The 22,473-nt window shown below is 42.7% G+C and overlaps 3 protein-coding genes and 1 non-coding gene across 8 annotated transcripts in view; 1 reads left to right on the forward strand and 3 right to left on the reverse strand.

The window, feature by feature from the left end:
- LOC120046104 (LLGL scribble cell polarity complex component 2-like) overlaps positions 1-1,170 on the reverse strand; it is a 36,721-nt gene extending 35,551 nt beyond the window's left edge. For 4 of the 5 annotated variants that reach the window (XM_038991061.1, XM_038991058.1, XM_038991060.1 and 1 more), the window contains exon 1: positions 873-1,169. The gene's annotated coding sequence lies outside the window, so the exon portion shown is untranslated. Of the gene's footprint in view, positions 1-872 lie in introns of all 5 variants that reach the window. The other variant, XM_038991059.1, reaches the window with a different exon arrangement.
- Positions 1,171-1,620: 450 nt separating this feature from the next.
- On the reverse strand, positions 1,621-12,873 carry galk1 (galactokinase 1). The gene is made up of 8 exons (XM_038991063.1): positions 12,474-12,873; positions 9,513-9,702; positions 9,114-9,233; positions 8,896-9,031; positions 8,575-8,756; positions 8,347-8,497; positions 8,059-8,221; positions 1,621-1,749 (listed from the first exon to the last, which is right to left on the reverse strand). The coding sequence occupies exons 1-8, from the start codon at positions 12,636-12,638 to the stop codon at positions 1,678-1,680; spliced, it is 1,179 nt and encodes a 392-aa protein (XP_038846991.1). The 5' UTR covers positions 12,639-12,873; the 3' UTR covers positions 1,621-1,677.
- On the reverse strand, positions 5,601-7,996 carry LOC120046107 (BTB/POZ domain-containing protein KCTD21-like). The gene is made up of 2 exons (XM_038991064.1): positions 6,801-7,996; positions 5,601-6,663 (listed from the first exon to the last, which is right to left on the reverse strand). Exons 1-2 carry the CDS (start codon positions 7,206-7,208, stop codon positions 6,187-6,189), a joined length of 885 nt encoding a protein of 294 aa, XP_038846992.1. The 5' UTR covers positions 7,209-7,996; the 3' UTR covers positions 5,601-6,186.
- A 474-nt stretch (positions 12,874-13,347) lies between the features above and the next one.
- On the forward strand, positions 13,348-13,420 carry trnaa-agc. The gene has a single exon. It is a non-coding gene; the product is annotated as a tRNA-Ala (tRNA).
- Positions 13,421-22,473: the final 9,053 nt, after the last annotated feature.

The following is a 22,473-nucleotide window of genomic DNA, read 5'->3' on the forward strand; positions in this document are numbered from 1 at the left end:
ACAAACTGACTTGTTGGAAAGGTCACATCCTAGGACAGTATCACGTTGAAATTCACAACTCTTCAGTAAGGCCAGTCTACTGTCAATGTTTCTATATTGAGATTGCAAGGATGTGTGCTTGATTGTATACACCTGTCAGCAACGGAAATAGACGAATCCACTGCTTTGAAGGGGTTTCCACATACTTGTGTGTATGTATATATAGCTATATATTAAATCAAAAGTCAAGAACTTCCCATCAGCAAGCTGACTAAACGTGAATTGTTTGTGATGGCGAGTTTGTTTAGTTATTTCACTAGCCAATTAAACTCAAAGGCACGATTTAGCCCATCGTAAACCGTGGAGTTGAGTTTAGTCGGCTACTAACTAGTTATTTCACCAACTTGTGCAGCAAATAAGTTAGATGGCCAATTTGCTTGTTAGCCAACAGCTGCTTGTTTCAGTCCCTTGTATATAAAAGTAAAGATTATGATTTCATATGCGTTTAAGGTTTACAGACCCTTTCCTTCCTGGACATTGAATGGAATTAATGGCTTGGCAGCGGTTAACCAACAACACTCAAGCTAACCTAGCTAAAGTTAGTTAGCCAGCTAGTTAACCATTCATCACATGATGCTAGTTGGCAAATCAAGAGAACGTGACTTACTAGCTAGCTAGTTTAACCAGCTAGTTAGCATGTACCCGTGTTATCCGAGTCCCTTAGCTACAATATATACGTTGACTTAAACTCAAACAGTAGCTGGCAATTCATCTTTCCCATCATATTTTGATAACATAACTAGCTGTCTAGTTAGTTATTTGGCTAGCTAACGACAGGCTACATCACCTGTAGAAGCGACACTCCTCTTTTGCTCGGGCCCTTCGAAACTCACCTTACTCCGAACGTGTCCACTATGCTTTCACCCGCTAATTCACAACGCTTGGTCGGCGTCCAGTTGCCACGTCTCGACTTCCCTAATCAATAAAAAACCGAATCAGAATCCAAAGCACGTCGTCGGCTTGTCTTGAAATACGTTAACTCAGATCCTGTGTTTGTTTGGTAGCTATTCCACTTTTCTTTCCTTAGCCCAGCCAAGGCAGCCTCGATGTTTCCTGACGATGCCCCTGACCCACAGAGTGCAACTTGACTGGCTAGCCTCCTCTGAGTAACTCCTCCTTTCACCTCCCCTTCCGGGATACGAATCAGCAGGGGAGGGGGGCATGAGCAAAGAAATAGGTTTGGCTCCAAATGTAATATAAAAAAAAAAGAAATTTCCCCAAATACATTTTCGGATGTTGCATGAAGTTATAAGGTCTCAAACTCATTCTGAAGTTTAGAAGATTGTTTATTTTTGTAGATTTGCCTTATTTATAGTGGAACAATCATCCTATATTTATGGCACTTTTCTAATTGTACAAAACAACATTATTACAGTCTTTCAGATGCAACCACAAGAGATGATACTTTACTTGATTTAGTGCTTGGCAATTACTAGCTGTATTAATATCATGATAGTTTAAGGCACTCTGAAGAAAAGTCTTACAATAGATTGCTTTACCTGCTCATTTCGCCCCCACAGGATTGATTAAACATTGCTACATAAGCAAACAAAATATCATAGAAAAATCAATAGGAATGTGTTTTTTTTTTTTTTTGCGATGAAGTTGTACATAATGGAAAAATGTAGTGTTTGCTCTTCATAGACTCATGACCCGAGCTCCTTGTGAGGGAGTTGTGATGTAGAAAGTTGGGGATCCACTGTATCGCTCCTGTAGAGAGAAATCCAAAGCTAATGAGTTAATTGATTTGCTTTTGAGTTCATTCAAAATACTGAAAACAGTAATGTAAGGATAAAAGTGAGGCCATCATCACCCTATTGCTTGCACATACATGTTTCCTTCAGGATCTGCAAACAAAGCTGCATTGGGGACTGAGTAGATGGATAAGAGGAAGAGACTAGCTGTTTTCCAACCAGGCATCTTTCCTCTTCCATACTAATATTTTCCTCACATACTTCCTCCTTCCTCCGTTCTAAAATTACACATCACATCCCCCTTCCTCCTACAGTACAGTACTGACAAAATGTCAGTACAGACGCCCTATCCCATCTGGACAAGAGGAATACCTAGTTGAGAATGCTGTTCATTGACTACAGCTCAGCATTCAACACCATAGTACCCTCCAAGCTCATCATTAAGCTCGAGGCCCTGGGTCTGAACCCCGCCCTGTATAAGTGGGTCCTGACCTTCCTGATGGGCCGCCCCCAGGTGGTGAAGGTAGGAAACAACATCTCCACTTCGCTGATCCTCAACACTGGGGCCCCACAAGGGTGCGTGCTCAGCATGCATGCCTCCAACTCAATTATCAAGTTTGCAGACGACACAACAGTAGTAGGCCTGACTACCAACAATGACGAGACAGCCTACAGGGAGGAGGTGAGGGCCCTGAGTGTGTGGTGCAAGGAAAATAACCTCTTACTCAACGTCAACAAAACAAAGGAGCTGATCGTGGACTTCAGGAAACAGCAGAGGGAGCACCCCCCTATCCACATCGAAGGGACAGCAGTGGAGAAGTTGGAAAACTTGAAGTTCCTCGGCGTACACATCACGGACAAACTGAAATCGTCCACCCACACAGCCAGTGCGGGGAAGAAGGCGCAAAAGCGCCTCAGGAGGCTGAAGAAATGTGGCTTGGCACCTAAAACCCTCAAACTTTTACAGATGAACAATTGAGAGCATCCTGTTGGGCTGTATCACCGCCTGGTACGGCAACTGCACCGCCCGCAACCGCAGGGCTCTCCAGAGGGAGGTGCGGTCTGCCCAACGCATCACTAGGGGCAAACTACCTGCCCTCCAGGAAGGCCAAAAAGATGTCACAGGAAGGCCAAAAAGATCATCAAGGACAACAACCACCCGAGCCACTGCCTGTTCACCCCGCTATCATCTAGAAGGCGAGATCAGTACAGGTGCATCATAGCTGGGACCAACAGACTGAAAAACAGCTTCTATCTCAAGGCCATCAGACTGTTAAATAGCAATCACTAGCACATTAGAGGCTGCTGCCCTTTATACAGTTGAAGTCGGAAGTTTACATACACCTTAGCCAAATACATTTATACACACCTTTTCACAATTGCTGACTTTTAATCCATGTAAAAAATCCCTGTCTTAGGTCAGTTAGGATCACCACTTTATTTTAAGAATGTGAAATGTCAGAATAATAGTAGAGAGAATGATTTATTTCAGCTTTGATATCTTTCATCACATTCTCAATGGGTCAGAAGTTTACATACACTCAATTGGTATTTGGTAGCATTGCCTTTAAATTGTTTAACTTGGGTCAAATGTTTCGGGTAGCCTTCCACAAGCTTCCCACAATAAGTTGGTCAATTTTGGCCCATTCCTCTTGACAAAGCTGGTGTAACTGAGTCAGGTTTGTAGGCCTCCTTGCTCGCACACGCTTTTTCAGTTCTCCCCACAAAATTTCTATGGGATTGAGGTCAGGGCTTTGTGAAGGCCATTCTAATACCTTGACTTTGTTGTCCTTAAGCCATTTTGCCACAACTTTGGAAGTATGCTTAGGGTCATTGTCCATTTGGAAAAGACATTTGCAACCAAGCTTTAACTTTCTGACTGATGTCTTGAGATGTTGCTTCAATATATCCACATAATTTTCCATCCTCATGATGTCATCTATTTTGTGAAGTGCACATGTCCCTCCTGCAGCAAAGCACCCTCATAACATGATACTGCAACCCACGTGCTTCCCGGTTGGGATGGTGTTCTTTGGCTTGCAAGCCTCCCCCTTTTTCCTCCAAACATAACAATGGTCATTATGGCCAAACGGTTCTATTTTTGTTTCATCAAACCAGAGGATATTTCTCCAAAAGTACGAACTTTGTCCCCATGTGCAGTTGCAAACTGTAGTCTGGCTTTTTAATGGGGGTGTTGGAGCAGTGGCTTCTTCCTTGCTGGGCGGCCTTTCAGATTATGTCGATATAGAACTCGTTTTACTGTGGATATAGATACTCGTGCACCTGTTTCCTCCAGCATCTTCACAAGGTCCTTTGCTGTTGTTCTGGGATTGACTTGCAGTTTTCGCACCAAGTACGTTCCTCTCTAGGAGACAGAACGCGTCTCCTTCCTGAGCGGTATGATGGCTGCGTGGTCCCATGATGTTTATACTTGCATACTATTGTTTGTACAGATGAATGTGGTACCTTCAGGCGTTTGGAAATTGCTCCCAAGGATGAACCAGACTTGTGGAGGTCTACAATTCTTTTTCTGAGGTCTTGGCTGATTTCTTTTGATTTTCCCATGATGTCAAGCAAAGAGGCACTGAGTTTGAAGGTAGGCCTCGAAATACATCCACAGGTACACCTCCAATTGACTCAAATGATGTCAATTAGCCTATCAGAAGCTTCTTAAGCCATCATTTTCTGGAATTTTCCAAGCTGTTTAAAGGCACAGTCAACTTAGTGTATGTAAACTTCTGACCCACTGGAATTGTGATACGGTGAAATAATCTGTCTGTAAACAACTGTTGGAAAAATTACTTGTGTCATGCACAAAGTAGATGTCCTAAATGACTTGCCAAAACTATGGTTTGTTAAAAAGAAATTTGTGGAGTGGTTGAAAACAAGTTTTAATGACTCCAACCCAAGTTCAACTACAGAGACTTGAAATCACTGGCCACTTTAATAATGGAACACTAGTCACTTTAATAATGTTTACATATTTAGCATTACTCATCTCATATGTATATACTGTATTCTATTCTACTGTATCTCAGTCTGTCGCGCCGACATTGCTCGTCCAAATATTGATATATTCTTTATTCTTTTACTTTAGATTTATGTGTATTGTTGTGAATTTCTTAGATATTACTTGTTAGATCTTACTGCACTGTTGGAGCTAGAAACACAAGTATTTCGCTACACCCGGAATAACATCTGCTAAACACGTATGTGACCAATAACATCTGATAAATATGTTTATGTGACCAATACCATCTGATAAATATGTGTATGTGACCAATACCATCTGATAAATATGTGTATGTGACCAATACCATCTGATAAATATGTGTATGTGACCAATACCATCTGATAAATATGTGTATGTGACCAATACCATCTGATAAATATGTGTATGTGACCAATACCATCTGATAAATATGTGTATGTGACCAATACCATCTGATAAATATGTGTATGTGACCAATACCATCTGATAAATATGTGTATGTGACCAATACCATCTGATAAATATGTGTATGTGACCAATACCATCTGATAAATATGTGTATGTGACCAATACCATCTGATAAATATGTGTATGTGACCAATACCATCTGATAAATATGTGTATGTGACCAATACCATCTGATAAATATGTGTATGTGACCAATACCATCTGATAAATATGTGTATGTGACCCATAACATCTGCTACAAATGTGTATGTGACCCATAACACGTGTATGTGACCCATAACATCTGCTAAACACGTGTATGTGACCCATAACATCTGCTAAACACGTGTATGTGACCAATAACATCTGCTAAATATGTGTATGTGACCAATAACATTTGATTTGAGGAACTTGAACCAGTCTGACTGATAGGGGGTTCAGGGAGAAATACCTTTTCATTTAGTAGTGTTTATTAAATTGATGAGCTGAAAACATATCTACAGACGGGTCAGTTTATTACACTGTTACACTGTTTTACAAAACAGTACCAACAAATGTACTCTGTGGAATGGTCGGATCACCCCTCCTACCAACGCAGCACACTCTCTCACAGACAATCCACAAACTAACACACCCTGTCTCCGTCTCTCTCTTTAAGAAATGCACTGATCATCAACAGGATGAGCAGACAACCATTCCTTATTGTTGGGGACAGGGTCTATTCTGTAAAACCAGATGAAGGCCTACCCTACAGTTTAGAACAGACTCCACAGCAGGGCTACTGAGGTCAGAGTTCGTTAGAGGGTTCAGATGGCAGGATCAGTCTCAGCTTCACATCAAAGAGAGGATTGTAAACATTATAGATCGACCTTTCCAATGTTAGTAAAGTCTGTTAGTTATAGACCATTCATAAGCAGTAATTTTCAGTAGATTGGAAACAATATAGGGTGACCTTTGTTATTCTAGTAAGTCTATGACTGGTGGTTCAGTGGTGAGCTGGAATGAGCTATATCACTACCGTACAAGCTGTAGAGTACGGCAGTTCAAAATGTCCATGGGGTCAGGGGTCACTGAGTCGACCCTAAAACCCTCCGCCAGAGACATCGTCAGCAGCTCCTCCACAAACCCGCGCATGTCTTTGACCTCACAGGGGCTGCGGCGCGGGATGATGACATCACAGAGGTCCCCAGAGTGGGTCTGTGTGGCCCAAGAGTCCGAGACGACGAGTCCTCGGTACTGCTGTTTCTCATACTGGTCCTGGGGAAGTTCGTCTGGCCGGGGAACCCACTCCAGTTTGAGCCGGTTGTGGCGCTGGTCACTGGGGAGGGGGGAGGTAGGACCCTGGGTGGTACGGTAGGAGAAACGCTCACAGAGGAGAACCAGAAAGGCACGCCAGGTACAGAAGATTTCGGCGGTGAGGATGCGCACTGAGCATGTGCGGAGTTCATAGTTCTCGGGAGCACGGCGTAGGTTGAAGTGTAGCACACGCACCTGAAATGAGAACGACAGGTTGATGCTGAAGTGCTAATGTGGAGGCACACCCACGTTCCACATTAACCAACCCACATGCACACACGCATGCTTACACTACAACGCTAGCAAACACGCAAATAAATACACACACACACCTGGCAGTCCACATCCACCAGCAGCATGGCTCCTCTGGGTGCGTCTCTCAGGCTGAGCGGTCCGGCCTCGACGCGCCGCCGTATCTCATCCAGTAGGGGGCGTATCTGGAAGAAATCTGCCTCCCTCCTCAGCAGCCTCATCTCAGAGAACCCCTCCGGCAGATCCAGGGAGCTGGAACGCAGGAAGTTCAGGATATAGCGGAAAACTTTCCCATCGCGGTCGATGAACACATTTCCCCGTTTGTCCCGGAGCGTGGAGATCTGTCCGGTGAACATAGCCCCCAGCATGGAGTCTTGGTAGCGTGTCAGAGTGTCCAGGGTCGTGGTGTAGATCTCCCCGCCAACGTTGAGAGACACAGGGTCCGACAGGGAGTTACTGTTGCTGTCCGGGGAGTTTAGGTTCAGCATCCTCAGGCACTGAGACGACCTCTGCTCAGGTTAGAACACTCTGGATTGGAAGTGGTGGAACTCTTGTGGAACACTCCTGTTTTTGTCTCTTTCTATGGAATGCAGTGCTGTTTCAAGTGTCTTTTGTATCCTGAAGACACTTTCGTTTCAGAGGTGGAAGGTCGAATCTGTATCTGGGATATGAGCGACTCACAAAAAGACCCAAGAATGATGAGAAGACAAAAAGATCTGAAAATATAGTCTCAGTGGGTCTGGAAGCTGGATCTGTAAAAAGCCGGTGTTCTGCGCAGGTCGATTTTATCTATCAGTAGTTCTGTTTCTTCATGGTCTTGTGCTGTTTAGGATTCCTGTCAGTGAGCCGAGGCCTGGCTAGTTGCATAAGGCTGTTTGTTTCAGAGCTGCTGGCAGCGGGAGACGGGAGAGAAGGACAGCGAGGCGACCGGACTCGAATGCTAATAAAGGGACGCTGCTAGCTTTTATTCTCCTGCCGTAACCCATACTCAGTGCTCTCACACACACAGACAGGGGTGCGTGCACAAACACACACACACACACACACTCTCTCTCTCAGGGCTGTCCGGGCAAGACACAGCCCAGGGACCGAGCAGTTTGTCTTAAAGTGACAGAAGAGATTCTAAAAGCACTTTTATCCACAGTGATTAGTTTGGGCAAGCTTGTCACCATGTCCCCTTCACACAGTGTGTGTGTCAAATAAAATGTTATTGGTCACATACTCATATTTAGCAGATGTTATTGCGGGTGTAGCGAAATGCTTGTGTTCCTAGCTCCAACAGTGCAGTAGTATCTAACAATTCACCTGCCGTGTGTGTGTGTGTGTGTTCTTCCTCACCTGTATGTTCTGCATGGTCCTGTCTATGGCTTCAGCCTGCAGTAGTGTGACAGTACATCCTCCAAACCCTCCCCCTGTCATCCTGCTGCCAAACACACCCTCCACCTCCATGGCTGCAGACACCAGCTCATCCAGCTCCTTGCAGCTCACTTCAAACAAGTCCCTGACAGTAGGGAACACATTACCGAGGGATGCATTTCTATCATGGTTTTCATGCATTAAAAAAATATTCGGGACATTAATACATTGACTGCATTGAGGATTTCTTTGAGGGTGGTCTCTATTCACCTGAGTGAGTTGTGGCTTTCCACCATGAGTTTGCCAAACTCTTTGTATTCCCCTTTCTTCAGGGACTCTGCTGCCTGGGCCGTCCGCGCTATCTCCTCGATTACATGACGAGCCCTTCGATAGGTCTCATTGTCCAATCGGCTCTTAGCATCTGGAACAATGGGGGGGATCACAAGAAATATCAGGACACAATGATTGTATTAGACTAGAACATCCTCTCGTTCTTACCCTCCAGGTCCTTCAGTGTGGCATCTCTCAGGCTGGCCTTTTCCAAGATGGCAGCTGCCTCCTCACACTGTCGTCGTCTGCTAGGGTACTCGCTGCCCGTCAGAGAATGCTTCACGTTCGAGTTACTGATGAGGATGACAAGGCCTGGGTCTGACAGAGGGACAGGAGTGGCCTCCAGGGACCTGGGCGGACAACAGCAGCGTATTACACAGTAAAAAGACAGTAACAATCCTTTTAAGTACAGTGTTAGCATTACTTTACCATGAGCCTATAGCCTTTAGCATTAGCCATAACACTTGAGCCTATAACCAGGCCTGTTACCTGCAGTCTATGAGTAGTGCATGAGCCTCCCTGCCCAGCACGGAGACAAACTGGTCCATGATGCCGCAGGGCACACCTGCATGGGTGTGTTCTGCCTTCTGGCACGCCACTGCCTTCGCCACCTTGTCCCCGTCATCTGAGGAGGGTAGTGGGATGGCATTATGACATGTAGCCTCACTCACAGACTATTGGATGTCACCCAAATATAGTCCACTCACCTGGCTTGAGCTGCTGTAGGAATGTGTACATGGCTACCTCTAGAGAGGCTGAGCTGGACAGACCGCCCCCTAGAGGGACACTACTGGCTATCACTGCCCTGAACCCTGGGACTGGAGGAGCTGAAGGGAGGGATGGGGAGAGAGAGCGGACGGAGAGAGACAGAGAGATAGAGATATAGAGCGGGGGAAACAGAGAGAGAGAGGGGGGAGACAGAGAGTGAGAGGTATAGAGAGGGAGAGAGAGAGAGAGGGGGGAGACAGAGTGAAAGATATATATAGAGAGAGGGGGGAGACAGAGAGTGAGAGAAAGGGGGGAGAGAGAGAGACAGAGAGTGACACAACACATCACATTTCAACAGGACTCATGATGTGACACATGAGGTATTGCTTTCCATTCACCTCTGTAGTGCTGCACCACTCCTTTGACATAATTGGCCCAGCTGGGTTTCCCAGGAGACAGAGGAGCCTTGTCATTGGGCAAGTCAAAGTCCACTCTCCTGGGCTCCTCCACATCTTTAGCAGCAGTAATGATGGAGGCACTCTGGCCAGAGGTCCTACTGCCAACCACCACCGTCACCATGGGCAGAGCCTGGCACAAGGATGAAAGAGATACCGCATTGGAGATATGTGACTGACTGATGAGTGCTTCTGGGCTGGGGATCTGTAAAACCATGTTCACTAAATAGTACCCGCAAAACACCACTGTTGACGTTGAGACTGAAGAGGCGACTCTGGGATGCTGGCCTTCTAGGTAGAGTTGCAAAGAAAAAGTAATATCTCAGACTGGCCAATAAAAATAAAAGAGTAAGATGGGCAAGAGAACACAGACACTGAACAGAGGAACTCTGCCTAGAAGGCCAGCATCCCGGGTACAATTTAATGAAGCTGCCAGTTTAGGACTTGTGAGGCGTCTGTTTCTCAAACTAGACACTAATGTACTTGTCCTCTTGCTCAGTTGTGCACCGGGGCCTCACTGCTCTTTCTATTCTAGTTAGAGCCAGTTTGCGCTGTTCTATGAAGGGAGTAGTACACAGCATTGTACGAGATCTTCAGTTTCTTGGCAATTTCTCACATGGAATAGCCTTCATTTCTCAGAACAAGAATAGACTGACATGTTTCAGAAGAAAGTTCTTTGTTTCTGGCCATTTTGAGCCTGTAATCGAACCCACAAATGCTGATGCTCCCGATACTCAACTAGTCTAAAAAAGGCCAGTTTTATTGCTTCTTAAATCAGCACAACCGTTTTCAGCTGTGCTAACATAATTGCAAAAGGGTTTCTAATGATCAATTAGCCTTTTAAAATGATAAACTTGAATTAGCTAACACAACTTGCCATTGGAACACAGGAGTAATGGTTGCTGATAATGGGCCTCTCTACGCCTATGTAGATATTCCATTAAACAATCAGCCGTTTCCAGCTACAATAGTCATTTACAACATTAACAATGTCTACACTGTATTTTTGATCAATTTGATGTTATTTTCATGGATATTTTTTTTTCTTTACTTTCAAAAACAAGGACATTTCTAAGTGACCCCAAACTTCTGAACTGTAGTGTCCATCTCCAATGTCTCCTTTGCTTCTGGGCTGGGGATCTGTAAAGCCTGTAAATGTACATCTCCAATGTCTCCTGACCTACATACAATGACCCTGTACTAATCAAATAATAACCACAAACAGTACCAGTCAAAAGTGTGGACACACCACCTCATTTAAGGTTTTTTCTTTATTTTTTACATTGTAGAATAATAGTGTAGACATCAAAACTATGAAATAACACATATTATGGAATCATGTAGTAAACTAAAAAAAGTGATAAGCTAATCAACATATATTTGAGATTCTTCAAAGTAGCCACCCTTTGCCTTGATGACCGCTTTGCAAACTCTTGGCATTCTCTCAACCACCTTCATGAGGTAGTCACCTGGAATGCATTTCAATTAACACATGTGCCTTGTTAAATGTTAATTTGTGAAATGTCTTTCCTTCTTAATGCATTTGAGCCAATCAGTTGTATTGTGACAAGGTAGGGGTGGTATACAGAAGATAGCCCTATTTGGTAAAAGACCAAGTCCATATTATGGCAAGAACAGCTCAAATAAGCAAAGAGAAGCGACAGTCCATCATTACTGAAAGACATGAAGGTCAGTCAATCCGGAACATTTCAAGATCTTTTAAAGTTTCTTCAAGTGCAGTCGCAAAAACCATCAAGTGCTATGATGAAACTGGTTCTCATGAGGACCGCCACAGGAAAGAAAGACCCAGAGTTACCTCTGCTGCAGAGGATAAGTTCATTAGAGTTACCAGCCTCAGATTGCAACCTAAATAAAGTTCAAGTAACATCTCAAAACTGTTTAGAGGACACTGCATGAATCAGGCCTTTATGGTCAGATTGCTGCAAAGAAACCACTACTATAGGACACCAAAGAAGAGAATTGATTGGGCCAAGAAACACGAGCAATGGACATTAGATCGGTGGAAATCTGTCCTTTGGTCTGATGAGTCCAAATTTGAGATGGTTGGTTCCAACCGCGTTGTCTTTGTGAGATGCAGAGTAGGTAGACGGATAATCTCATGTGTGGTTACCACCGTGATGCATGGAGGAGGAGGAGGTGTGATGTTTTGGGGGTGCTTTGCTGGTGACACTGTCTGTGATTTATTTAGAATTCAAGGCACACTTAACCAGCATGGCTACCACAGCATTCTGCAGCGATATGCAATCCCATCTGGTTTGCGCTTGAGCCTGCCTGCCCAGCACAAACTATCATTTGTTTTTCAACAGGACTACGACCCAAAACACACCTCCAGGCTGTGTAAGAGCTATTTGACCAAGGAGAGTGATGGAGTGCTGCATCAGATGACCTGAACTCCACAATCACCTGACCTCAACCCATTTGAGATGGTTTGGGATGATGCATCCAACAAGTGCTCAGCATATGTGGGAACTCCTTTAAGACTGTTGGAAAAGTATTCCTCATGAAGCTGGTTGAGAGACTGCCAAGAGTGTCATCAAGACAAAGGGTGGCTACTTTGAAGAATCTCAAATATATTTTGATTTGTTTAACACTTTTTTGGTTACTACATGATTCCCTATGTGTTATGTCATTGTTTTGACGTGTTCACTAATAGTCTACAATGTAGAATAATAAAATAAAAAAAATGAAGAAATTAAAGAAAAACCCATGAATGATTAGGTGTATCCAAACTTTTGACTGGTACTGTACTTCAGCTGTCAATGCAAATGGCAGGGATTTCATGAATCTGTGCACCCAGTGTGTACTGGACTATATAAGTGACACTTTACAGTCCTAAATAAACAACCATTGATATCATAAACACAACTTTCATGACATTATTACCATAGGGAGGACGAATCCTTGGTTGTAGTCGATGTGCTCCCCTATCAGGTTGACCCTGCCTGGGGCACACACTGCCACCTGTGGACCATCTCCCCCGAAGCTCTGCTCGTACACACGTCGAGCCTCGGCAACCAACTCGGACACACTCGGGACTGGACTGGCCATGAATGGAGCAGACGAGTAGAGTAGACAAATCACGAATTCAGAGTCCAAAATCCAGCAGCAGCACTTTGTAATCTTCAACCATTAGAATCTTACGTGAGGTTCTAAGTTTGAGATACCGTTTGAATCACGATAAATAATAGTGTATTACAAGTTTTAAAAACGAATAAACCTTTCTTGGAGTTGGATTAACGTTACAATAAGATTGTGATAAAATGACATGTGTCAGCTGACTCACTTCCTGAATTGGGCTGGTTTGTTTTTACCCTACGATTGGCTTAGAAAGGTCACATGACACTGTCAGCTGCGTCCCTTCCCTAAAACCAATGTACAAGGAAATAGACAACGTTTCATTGAAATGACTAGTAAACGTCTATAATACAAAATACATTGGACAAGGGTGGATTTTTTTCCGGTGAAATAGATTGTGACAAACAGCGCATGGAAACGCTTTTTATGTACAAATATTTTAATGAATAATCATCATGTCGAAGTCATTGGACTCACGTAATGCTATGTTAAATTGTTCTCGCTACAACCATCCCTTTTTATGTAGAATGCGCATATCTTTTTGTGCTAATGTTATACTTTTCGCTTAAAAATGTTTCAACTAGTGGATGAAATCTAGCCATTGATAAATAACAGGCCCAGTACTGTAAACTTTTGCAGTGGTGTAAATCTAGTACTCAAAACTTCCGTTGTGAAAAAAGCTGGGGGATTAGCTCAAATGGTAGAGCGCTCGCTTAGCATGCGAGAGGTAGCGGGATCGATGCCCGCATCCTCCAATACTTTTCGCAGCAACTCCCGAGATATTAAAGGCAACGTGTATACATATCCAATATTTGTGTAGTGAATATTTATTATCCAATACAATGCATGTTCAACACGTTTCCATGCCTTCCCTCGATCTCTCAGTAGAGGGCGGTATGTTCTCATCCAACTAGAGATAACTGTCAAAATAAAGGAAACACTTGAGTAAATGAGGGATAAAAAGCATATTGTCACTGCACTCTATACTCCTCTGTAAATTGGTCATCTCTGTATACACGTCACAAGACCCACTGGTTGATGCTTATTTATAAAACCCTCTTAGGCCTCACTCCCCCCTATCTGAGATATCTACTGCAGCCCTCATCCTCAGCATACAACACCCGTTCTGCCAGTCGCATTCTGTTAAAGGTCCCCAAAGTACACACATCCCTGGTCCTTCTCTTTTCAGTTTGGTGCAGCTAGCGACTGGAACGAGCTGCAACAAACACTCAAACTGGACAGTTTTATATCAATCTCTTCATTCAAAGACTCAATCATGGACACTCTTACTGACAGTTGTGAATCCTTTGCGTGATGTATTGTTGTCTCTACCTTCTTGACCTTTGTGCTGTTTGACTGTGCCCAATAATGTTTGTACCATGTTTTGTTGCTACCATGTTGTTGTTATGTTGTGTTGCTACCATGTTGTGTTGTCATGTGTTGCTGCCTTGCTATGTTGTTGTCTTAGGTCTCTCTTTATGTAGTGTTGTGTTGTCTCTCTTTATGTAGTGTTGTGGTGTCTCTCTTGTCTTGATGTGTGTTTTGTCCTATATTTATATTTTTAAATCCAGGCCCGGCCCCGCAGGAGGCCTTTTGCCTTTTGGTAAGCCGTCATTGTAAATAAGAATTTGTTCTTAACTGACTTGCCTAGTTAAATAAAGGTTAAATAAATAAAATAAATATTGAAAGCAGGTGCTTCCACATAGGTGTGGTTCCTTAATTAAGTAATTAAAACATAACAACACCATGCTTGGGGTCATGCATAAAACTGGCTACAATGGCTAGAAGAAGCGATCTCAGTGATTTTGAAAGAGGGGTCTCAACGGAGCATAGGGGGTTTAAGTAAAAATACTTTAAAGTACTACTTAAGTTGTTATTGGGGGTATCTGTACTTTAAAGTACTACTTCAGTTGTTATTGGGGGTATCTGTACTTTAAAGTACTACTTCAGTTGTTATTGGGGGTATCTGTACTTTAAAGTACTACTTCAGTTGTTATTGGGGGTATCTGTACTTTAAAGTACTACTTCAGTTGTTATTGGGGGTATCTGTACTTTAAAGTACTACTTCAGTTGTTATTGGGGGTATCTGTACTTTAAAGTACTACTTCAGTTGTTATTGGGGGTATCTGTACTTTAAAGTACTACTTCAGTTGTTATTGGGGGTATCTGTACTTTAAAGTACTACTTAAGTTGTTATTGGGGGTATCTGTACTTTAAAGTACTACTTAAGTTGTTATTGGGGGTATCTGTACTTTAAAGTACTACTTAAGTTGTTATTGGGGGTATCTGTACTTTACTTTACGATTTATATTTTTGACAATTTTTACTTCACTACATTCCTAAAGACACGTATGTACTTTTTACTTCATACAATTTTCCTGACACTCAAAAGTACTCGTTACATTATGAATGGCTAGAATGACAGGAAAATGGTCCAATTCACGCACGTATCAAGAGAACATCCCTGGTCATCCCTATTGCCTCTGATCTGGCGGACTCACTAAACACACATGCTTTGTTTGTCTGTGTTGGATTGTGCCCCTGGATATCCGTGAATAAAAAAACAAGAAAATGTTGCCAACTGTAGAGCCTGTGCAATTTCAACCAGTGTTGATCATTCAGGCCAATATCAAGTGTATTTTTTTTATTATAAACAATGACCAACCCTTCAAAGATGTATGATTTAAAGTCGGAAGTTATTGCACAAAATAAACAAATAATATAAATTCAAGGAGATGGAGAAAAGGAGAGAGAAGGGAGGAGAAGTGCTGAAATTAGGTCCCATTGCTATGGAGATGTCTCACCATTGCTATGATGTCTGGAATGCTAAAGCCACACACACACACACACACACACACACGCACGCACGCACGCACGCACGCACACACAGTCTGTACGGGGTGACTAAAAATAGCTTGCGCCATCCGCATAGGGAAGGTGAGGGAACGTTCCAACACTGTGGTCTGGACCTGTTTCACCTGGAGACCGACAACACAGGTAAATACTGTAGTCTCGCATTGCCAGACTTCATAGTCTCATATTCACTCTCCTACTGGAACACAAGGAAAGCAGAAGATTGAGGCTTTAGGTAGTACTATTTCAAATAGGTAACACGACAATACCTATTAGTGTGTGTGTGTGCTGGGTCGTAGTACGTGCAGCATGCGGTGGTGTGGGACCCTCAGTCAGACCTTCTGTTCTACACCCCCAGCCCAGAACGTCTTCCCGCAGCCATGCCTTGGCATCATCCCTGGGTCCTTCCCGTCTGCCTCTAGAGGAAGAAAGCCCTGATAAAACTACCCCCCCCCCCCCCCCCCCCCCACCCTCAACTCCCTCCCCTCCTCCTCTGCACGTGTGGGTCCATCCCAATCCCTGTCTGACCTGCCTCCAGATCACAGTTACAGCCACAGTCACAACCTGCAAGCCAATGTCATAACCCTGTCTGGTGTGTGTGTGAAAACATCTAAAACAGCTCTGTTGTCTCTCACGGTGTTTCAGAGGAGGACCTGCTGAGGCCTATAGCAGCAGACACAGGAGTGTCCGACAGTCCCTCAACATCAGACAGTGGCTGCTACTCCCCCGGGAACACACGTAAGACCTGCCTGACCAGTACACTCCAGACCTAAGCTCTAGACATACAGTATCTTGCCCTGACTATATGCTCCCAACATATTTCCTGCAATGAACATATGCTGTACCGTTTATATTGATGGTTTAATTCTTGACATTGATCATCTAACTCCCTTCCTCTCCTCAATCTTTTAACCCCATTACCCCTCTCTCCTGCCCTCCCTCCATCAATCCCTCCCTCCCTCGCATTTGCAGCTCCTACTCCGAGTCTGCCTTTCTCCAACCTCACCCACACCCACCCAGAGACACCCACCTCTCTGAGGCAACAAAGCCCACCCACAGGAGCTCTGGCCTGGGCGTGGGCACCAGGCCTTCCAGGTGTCCTGGAGCCAGCCAGTTTCCTAGACATTTAGGCAGACACTCAGGGAAATCTCACTCGGCTGATACAGCTCAGAGGCCCCCCCAGGCATCTAGTGGAGGTGGAAGTGATCAACATGAAGGCCCTGGAGTGAGGTGCAGGGCAAACCTGGATCGCAGAGGGCCCTGAGACAGACAGAGATTGAGAGAGAGAGAGAGAAATGGAGAGAGACTGACATAGATTAAAGTGCCTACTACTATGGGTATATAGTGTATGAACCTTTAAGGTTCCACTAAGCTATGAAGTGTGTACTATACTTCAAGATACAAGTTTTCCCACTGTTGTTTACCCATTTATTAATGCTTCTGCGTTTGAGCTTTGCACCCTCTTGGCATTCTCTCAACCAACTTCACCTGGAATGCTTTTCCAACAGTCTTGAAGGAGTTCCCACATATGCTGAACACTTGTTGGCTGCTTTTCCTTCAGTCTTCGGTCGAACTCATCCCAAACCATCTCAAATGGGTTGAGGTCGGGGGATTGTGGGGGCCAGGTCATCTGATGCAGCACTCCATCACTCTCCTTTTTGGACAAATAGCCCTTACACAGCCGAGAGGTGTGTTGGATCATTGTTCTGTTGAAAAACAAATTATAGTCTCACTAAGTGCAGATGACAGTCCCACACCAGATGGGATGGCGTATCGCTGGAGAATGCTGTGGTAACCATGCTGGTTAAGTGTGCCTTGAATTCTAAATAAATCACTGACAGTGTCACCAGCAAAGCACCCCCACAGCATCACACCTCCTCCTCCATGCTTCAAGGAGGGAACCACACACGCAGAGATCATCCGTTCGCCTACTCTGCGTCTCACAAAGACACGGCGGTTGGAACCAAAAATCTCAAATTTGGACTAATCAGACCAACGGACTGATTTTCACCAGTCTAATGTCCATTGCTCGTGTTTCTTTGCCCAATCAAGCCTCTTTCTTTCTTATTTGTGTCCTTTAGCAGTGGTTTCTTTGCAGCAATTCGACCATGAAGGCCTGATTCATGCAGTCTCCTCTGAACAGTTGATGTTGAGATGTGTCTGTGACTTGAACTCTGTGAAGCATTTATTTGGGCTGCAACCTGAGGCTGGTAACTCTAATGAACTTATCCTTTGCATCAGAGGTAACTCTGGGTCTTCCTTTCCTGTGACGGTCCTCAAGATAGCTAGTTTCATAATAGTGCTTGGTGGTTTTGCGATTGCACTTGAAGAAACTTTAAAAGTTCTTGACATTTTCCAGATTGACTGACCTTCATGTCTTTCAGTAATGATGGACTGACATTTCTCTTTGCTTATTTGAGGTGTTCTTGCCATAACATGGACTTGGTCTTTTACCAAATAGGGCTATCTTCTGTATACCACCCATACCTTGTCACAATACAACTGATTGGCTGAAACGCATTAAGAAGGAAAGAAATTCCACAAATGACCTTTTAACATGGCACACGTGTTATTTGAAATGCATTCCAGGTGACTACCTCATGAAGCTGGTTGAGAGAATGCAAAGAGTTTGCAAAGCTGTCATCAAAATATATTTCGATTTGTTTAACACTTATAGTGTAACACTTATAACACTTAACACAAGCTATAGTTTTGGCAAGTCGGTTAGGACATCTACTTTGTGCATGACACAAGTAATTTTTCCAACAATTGTTTACAGACAGATTATTTCACTTATAATTCACTGTATCATAATTCCAGTGGGTCAGAAGTTTACATACACTAAGTTGACTCTGCCTTTAAACAGCTTGGAAAATTCCATTAAAGGATGTCATGGCTTTAGAAGTTTCTGATAGGCTAATTGACATCATTTGAGTCAATTGGAGGTGTACCTGTTGATGTATTTCAAGGCCTACCTTCAAACTCAGTGCCACTTTGCTTGACATCATGGGAAATCTAAAGAAATCAGCCAAGACCTCAGAAAAGAATTGTAGACCTCCACAAGTCTGGTTCATCCTTGGGAGCAATTTACAAATGCCTGAAGGTACCACGTTCATCTGTACAAACAATAGTACGCAAGTATAAACACCATAGGACCATGCAGCCATCATACCGCTCAGGAAGGAGACACATTCTACCTCCTAGAGAGGAACGTACTTTGGTGTGAAAAGTGCAAGTCAATCCCAGAACAACAGCAAAGGACCTTGTGAAGATGCTGGAGGAAACAGGTACAAAAGTATCTATAGCCACAGTAAAACGAGTCCTATATCGACATAACCTGAAAGGCCGCTCAGCAAGGAAGAAGCCACTGCTCCAAAACCGCCATAAAAAAGCCAGACTACAGTTTGCAACTGCACATGGGGACAAAGATCGTACTTTTTGTATAAATGTCGTCTGGTCTGATGGAACAAAAACAGAACTGTTTTGCCGTAATGACCATCGTTATGTTTGGAGGAAAAAGGGGGAGGCTTGCAAGCCGAAGAACACCATCCCAACCGTGAAGCACGGGGTGGCAGCATCATGTTGTGGGGGTGCTTTGCTGCAGGAGGGACAGGTGCACTTCACAAAATAGATGGCATCATGGGGTATGAACAATTATGTGGATATATTGAAGCAACATCTCAAGACATCAGCCAGGAAGTTAAAGCTTAGTCGCAAATGGGTCTTCCAAATGGACAATGACCCCAAGCATACTTCCAAAGTTGTGGCAAAAAGGACAACAAAGTCAAGGTATTAGAGTGACCTTCACAAAGCCCTGACCTCAATCCTATGGAAAATTAGTGGGCAGAACTGAAAAAGCTTGTGCGAGCAAGGCGAACTACAAACCTGACTCAGTTACACCAGCTCTGTCAGGAAGAATAGGTCAAAATTCACCCAACTCATTGTGGGAAGCTTGTGGAAGGCTACCTGAAACGTTTGACCTAAATTAAACAATTTAAAGTCAGTGCTACCAAATACACTCAATTAGAATGTAAACTTCTGACCCACTGGGAATGTGATGAAAGAAATAAAAGCTGAAATAAATCATTCTCTCTACTATTATTCTGACATTTCACATTCTTAAAATAAAGTGGTGATCCTAACTGACCTAAAACAGGGCAGTTTTACTAGGATTAAATGTCAGGAATTGTGAAAAACTGAGTTTAAATGTATTTGGCTAAGGTGTATGTAAACTTCTGACTTCAACTGTACATATTTGGGGGGCTGGGGTTGTTTACCTTTTACTTCTTGTGTATCTATCGTATAAAACATATTTGAATAGAGGAGTATTTTTTACATCTCAAAGGACCATGACATGTATATTTTTGTTGCTGATCAATAAAGACATACGGCCACTTGGCCCAGAAGTAACGTTGTGTTTTGTGTTGAATGCCCTTTTTATTTTCTATTTGAAACATATAGTGACATTCATCTTTAAATAATCCCCAATATATTTGTTAACATTGTGAATGTTCTTATAAATGTGCCATGTCAGTTCATGAAATAATCCCTGGTTGATTGACATCGTATCTTATCAGAGGTACTGTCACGTCCTGACCATAGTGCTTATGTGTTTTGCTTGTTTTAGTGTTGGTCAGGACGTGAGCTGGGTGGGCATTCTATGTTGTGTGTCTAGTTTGTCTGTTTCTGTGTTCAGCCTAATATGGTTCTCAATCAGAGGCAGCTGTCAATCGTTGTCCCTGATTGAGAATCATATATAGGTGGCTTGTTTTGTGTTGGGGATTGTGGGTGATTGTCTTCTGTCTTTGTGTTCTGCACCAGATAGGACTGTTTCGGTTTTCACATTTCTTGTTTTGTTGTTTGTAGTGTTCTACTATATTCTTTATTAAATCATGTTGAACACTAGCCGCGCTGCGTGTTGGTCCTCTCCTTCATCCCAGGAATAAAACCGTTACAGGTACAGTAGCCTTAATAAGGCTGCCTAATCCAAAAGTTAACTTCTCTGCGCTACGGATCCCTTTTACGGGAACACTTTCCTAAACAACCGCTAGAATTGCAGGGCGCCAAATGCATAAATATGACTAAAAATATTTATAATCATGCAATCACAAGTGAAATATACCAAAACACAGCTTAGCTTGTTGTTAATCCACCTATCGTGTCAGATTTTGAAAATATGCTTTACAGCGAAAGAAATTTAAGCTTTTGTGAGTGTATCAATCAATGCTACAACAGCTAGCCCCAAATTAGCATGGTCATGAAAGTCAGAAAAGCAATAAAATGAATCGCTTACCTTTGATAATCTTCAGATGTTTGCACTCACGAGACTCCCAGTTACACAATAAATGTTCTTTTTGTTCGATAAATATTACTTTTATAACAAAAAAACGCCATTTGGGTTCCGCGTTATGTTGAGAACTACAGCCTCGTTCCGGTCCTGAAAGAAAGATGAAAATTCCCAAACGTATCAGATTAAAAAATATTACTAAAAATATTTATAATCATGCAATCACAAGTGAAATATACCAAACCACAGCTTAGCTTGTTGTTAATCCACCTATCGTGTCAGATTTAGAAAATCTACTTTACAGCGAAAGAAATCCAAGCTTTTGTGAGTGTAGCAATCAATACTAGAACAGTTAGCCTTATATTAGCTTGGTTAGCTTGGTCACGAAAGTCAGAAAAGCAATAAAATGAATCGCTTACCTTTGATAATCTTCGGATGTTTGCATTCACGAGACTCCCAGTTACACAATAATGTTATTTTTGTTCGATAAATATTACTTTTATAACAAATAAACGCCATTTGGGTTGCGCATTATGTTCAGAAAACCAAAGCCTTGTTCCGTTCGACAAATTCCAAAAAGTATCCGTAATGGTCGTAGAAACATGTCAAATGTTTTTTATAATCAATCCTCAGGTTGTTTTTAACAAACATAATCGATAATATTTCAACCGGACCATAACCTATTCATTAACCTCTAATTCCTCCCAAACCCGGATCCGGGAGCACCCCCATCAGTAAAAAAGCTGACTAGCATAGCCTAGCATAGCGTCACAAGTAAATACTAGCATCTAAATATCATTAAATCACAAGTCCAAGACACCAGATGAAAGATACACATCTTGTGAATCCAGCCATCATTTCTGATTTTTTAAATGTTTTACAGGGAAGACACAATATGTAAATCTATTAGCTAACCACATTAGCAAAAGACACCACTTTTTTACTCCACCATTTTTTTACTCCATCAGTAGCTATCACAAATTCGACCAAATAAAGATATAAATAGCCACTAACCAAGAAACAACTTCATCAGATGACAGTCTGATAACATATTTATTGTATAGCATATGTTTTGTTAGAAAAATGTGCATATTTCAGGTATAAATCATAGTTTACCATTGCAGCCACCATCACAACTCTCACCAAAGCGACTAGAATAACTACAGAGAGCAACGTGTATTACCTAATTACTCATCATAAAACATTTCTTAAAAATACACAGCGTACAGCAAATGAAAGACACAGATCTTGTGAATCCAGCCAATATTTCAGATTTTTTAAGTGTTTTACAGCGAAAACACAATATATCGTTATATTAGCTTACCACAATAGCCAGAAACACAACACCATTTACCAGCAGCAAAGGTTAGCGATCGTAACAAACAGGCAAAAGATATATAATTTTTGACTAACCTTGATATTCTTCATCAGATGACAGTCCTGTAACATCATATTACACAATGCATATAGGGTTTGTTCGAAAATGTGCATATTTAGCGGCACAAATCGTGGTTATACAATGTGATTAGTGGCCAAAACTTCAAGCAATCTGTCCGGCGCCATCTTGGAGAGGCACCTATTCTAATCGATAAGTAATCATAAACTTGACTAAAAAAATACATGTTGGACAGCAAATGAAAGATACATTAGTTCTTAATGCAACCGCTG

This window comes from Salvelinus namaycush, chromosome 4 (assembly GCF_016432855.1).
Source record: "Salvelinus namaycush isolate Seneca chromosome 4, SaNama_1.0, whole genome shotgun sequence".
NCBI lineage: Eukaryota > Metazoa > Chordata > Actinopteri > Salmoniformes > Salmonidae > Salvelinus > Salvelinus namaycush.

Coding starts and splice junctions, on each gene's coding strand:
- LOC120046107 (XM_038991064.1), bottom strand. CDS start 7,208: ATGCTGAACCTAAACTCCCCGGACAGCAACAGTAACTCCCTGTCGGAC. Junction 6,664..6,800: donor TGGTGGATGTGGACTGCCAG/GTGTGTGTGTGT, acceptor TTCTCATTTCAG/GTGCGTGTGCTACACTTCAA.
- galk1 (XM_038991063.1), bottom strand. CDS start 12,638: ATGGCCAGTCCAGTCCCGAGTGTGTCCGAGTTGGTTGCCGAGGCTCGA. Junction 9,032..9,113: donor CCTACAGCAGCTCAAGCCAG/GTGAGTGGACTA, acceptor TACCCTCCTCAG/ATGACGGGGACAAGGTGGCG. Junction 8,222..8,346: donor GAAAGCCACAACTCACTCAG/GTGAATAGAGAC, acceptor CCCTACTGTCAG/GGACTTGTTTGAAGTGAGCT.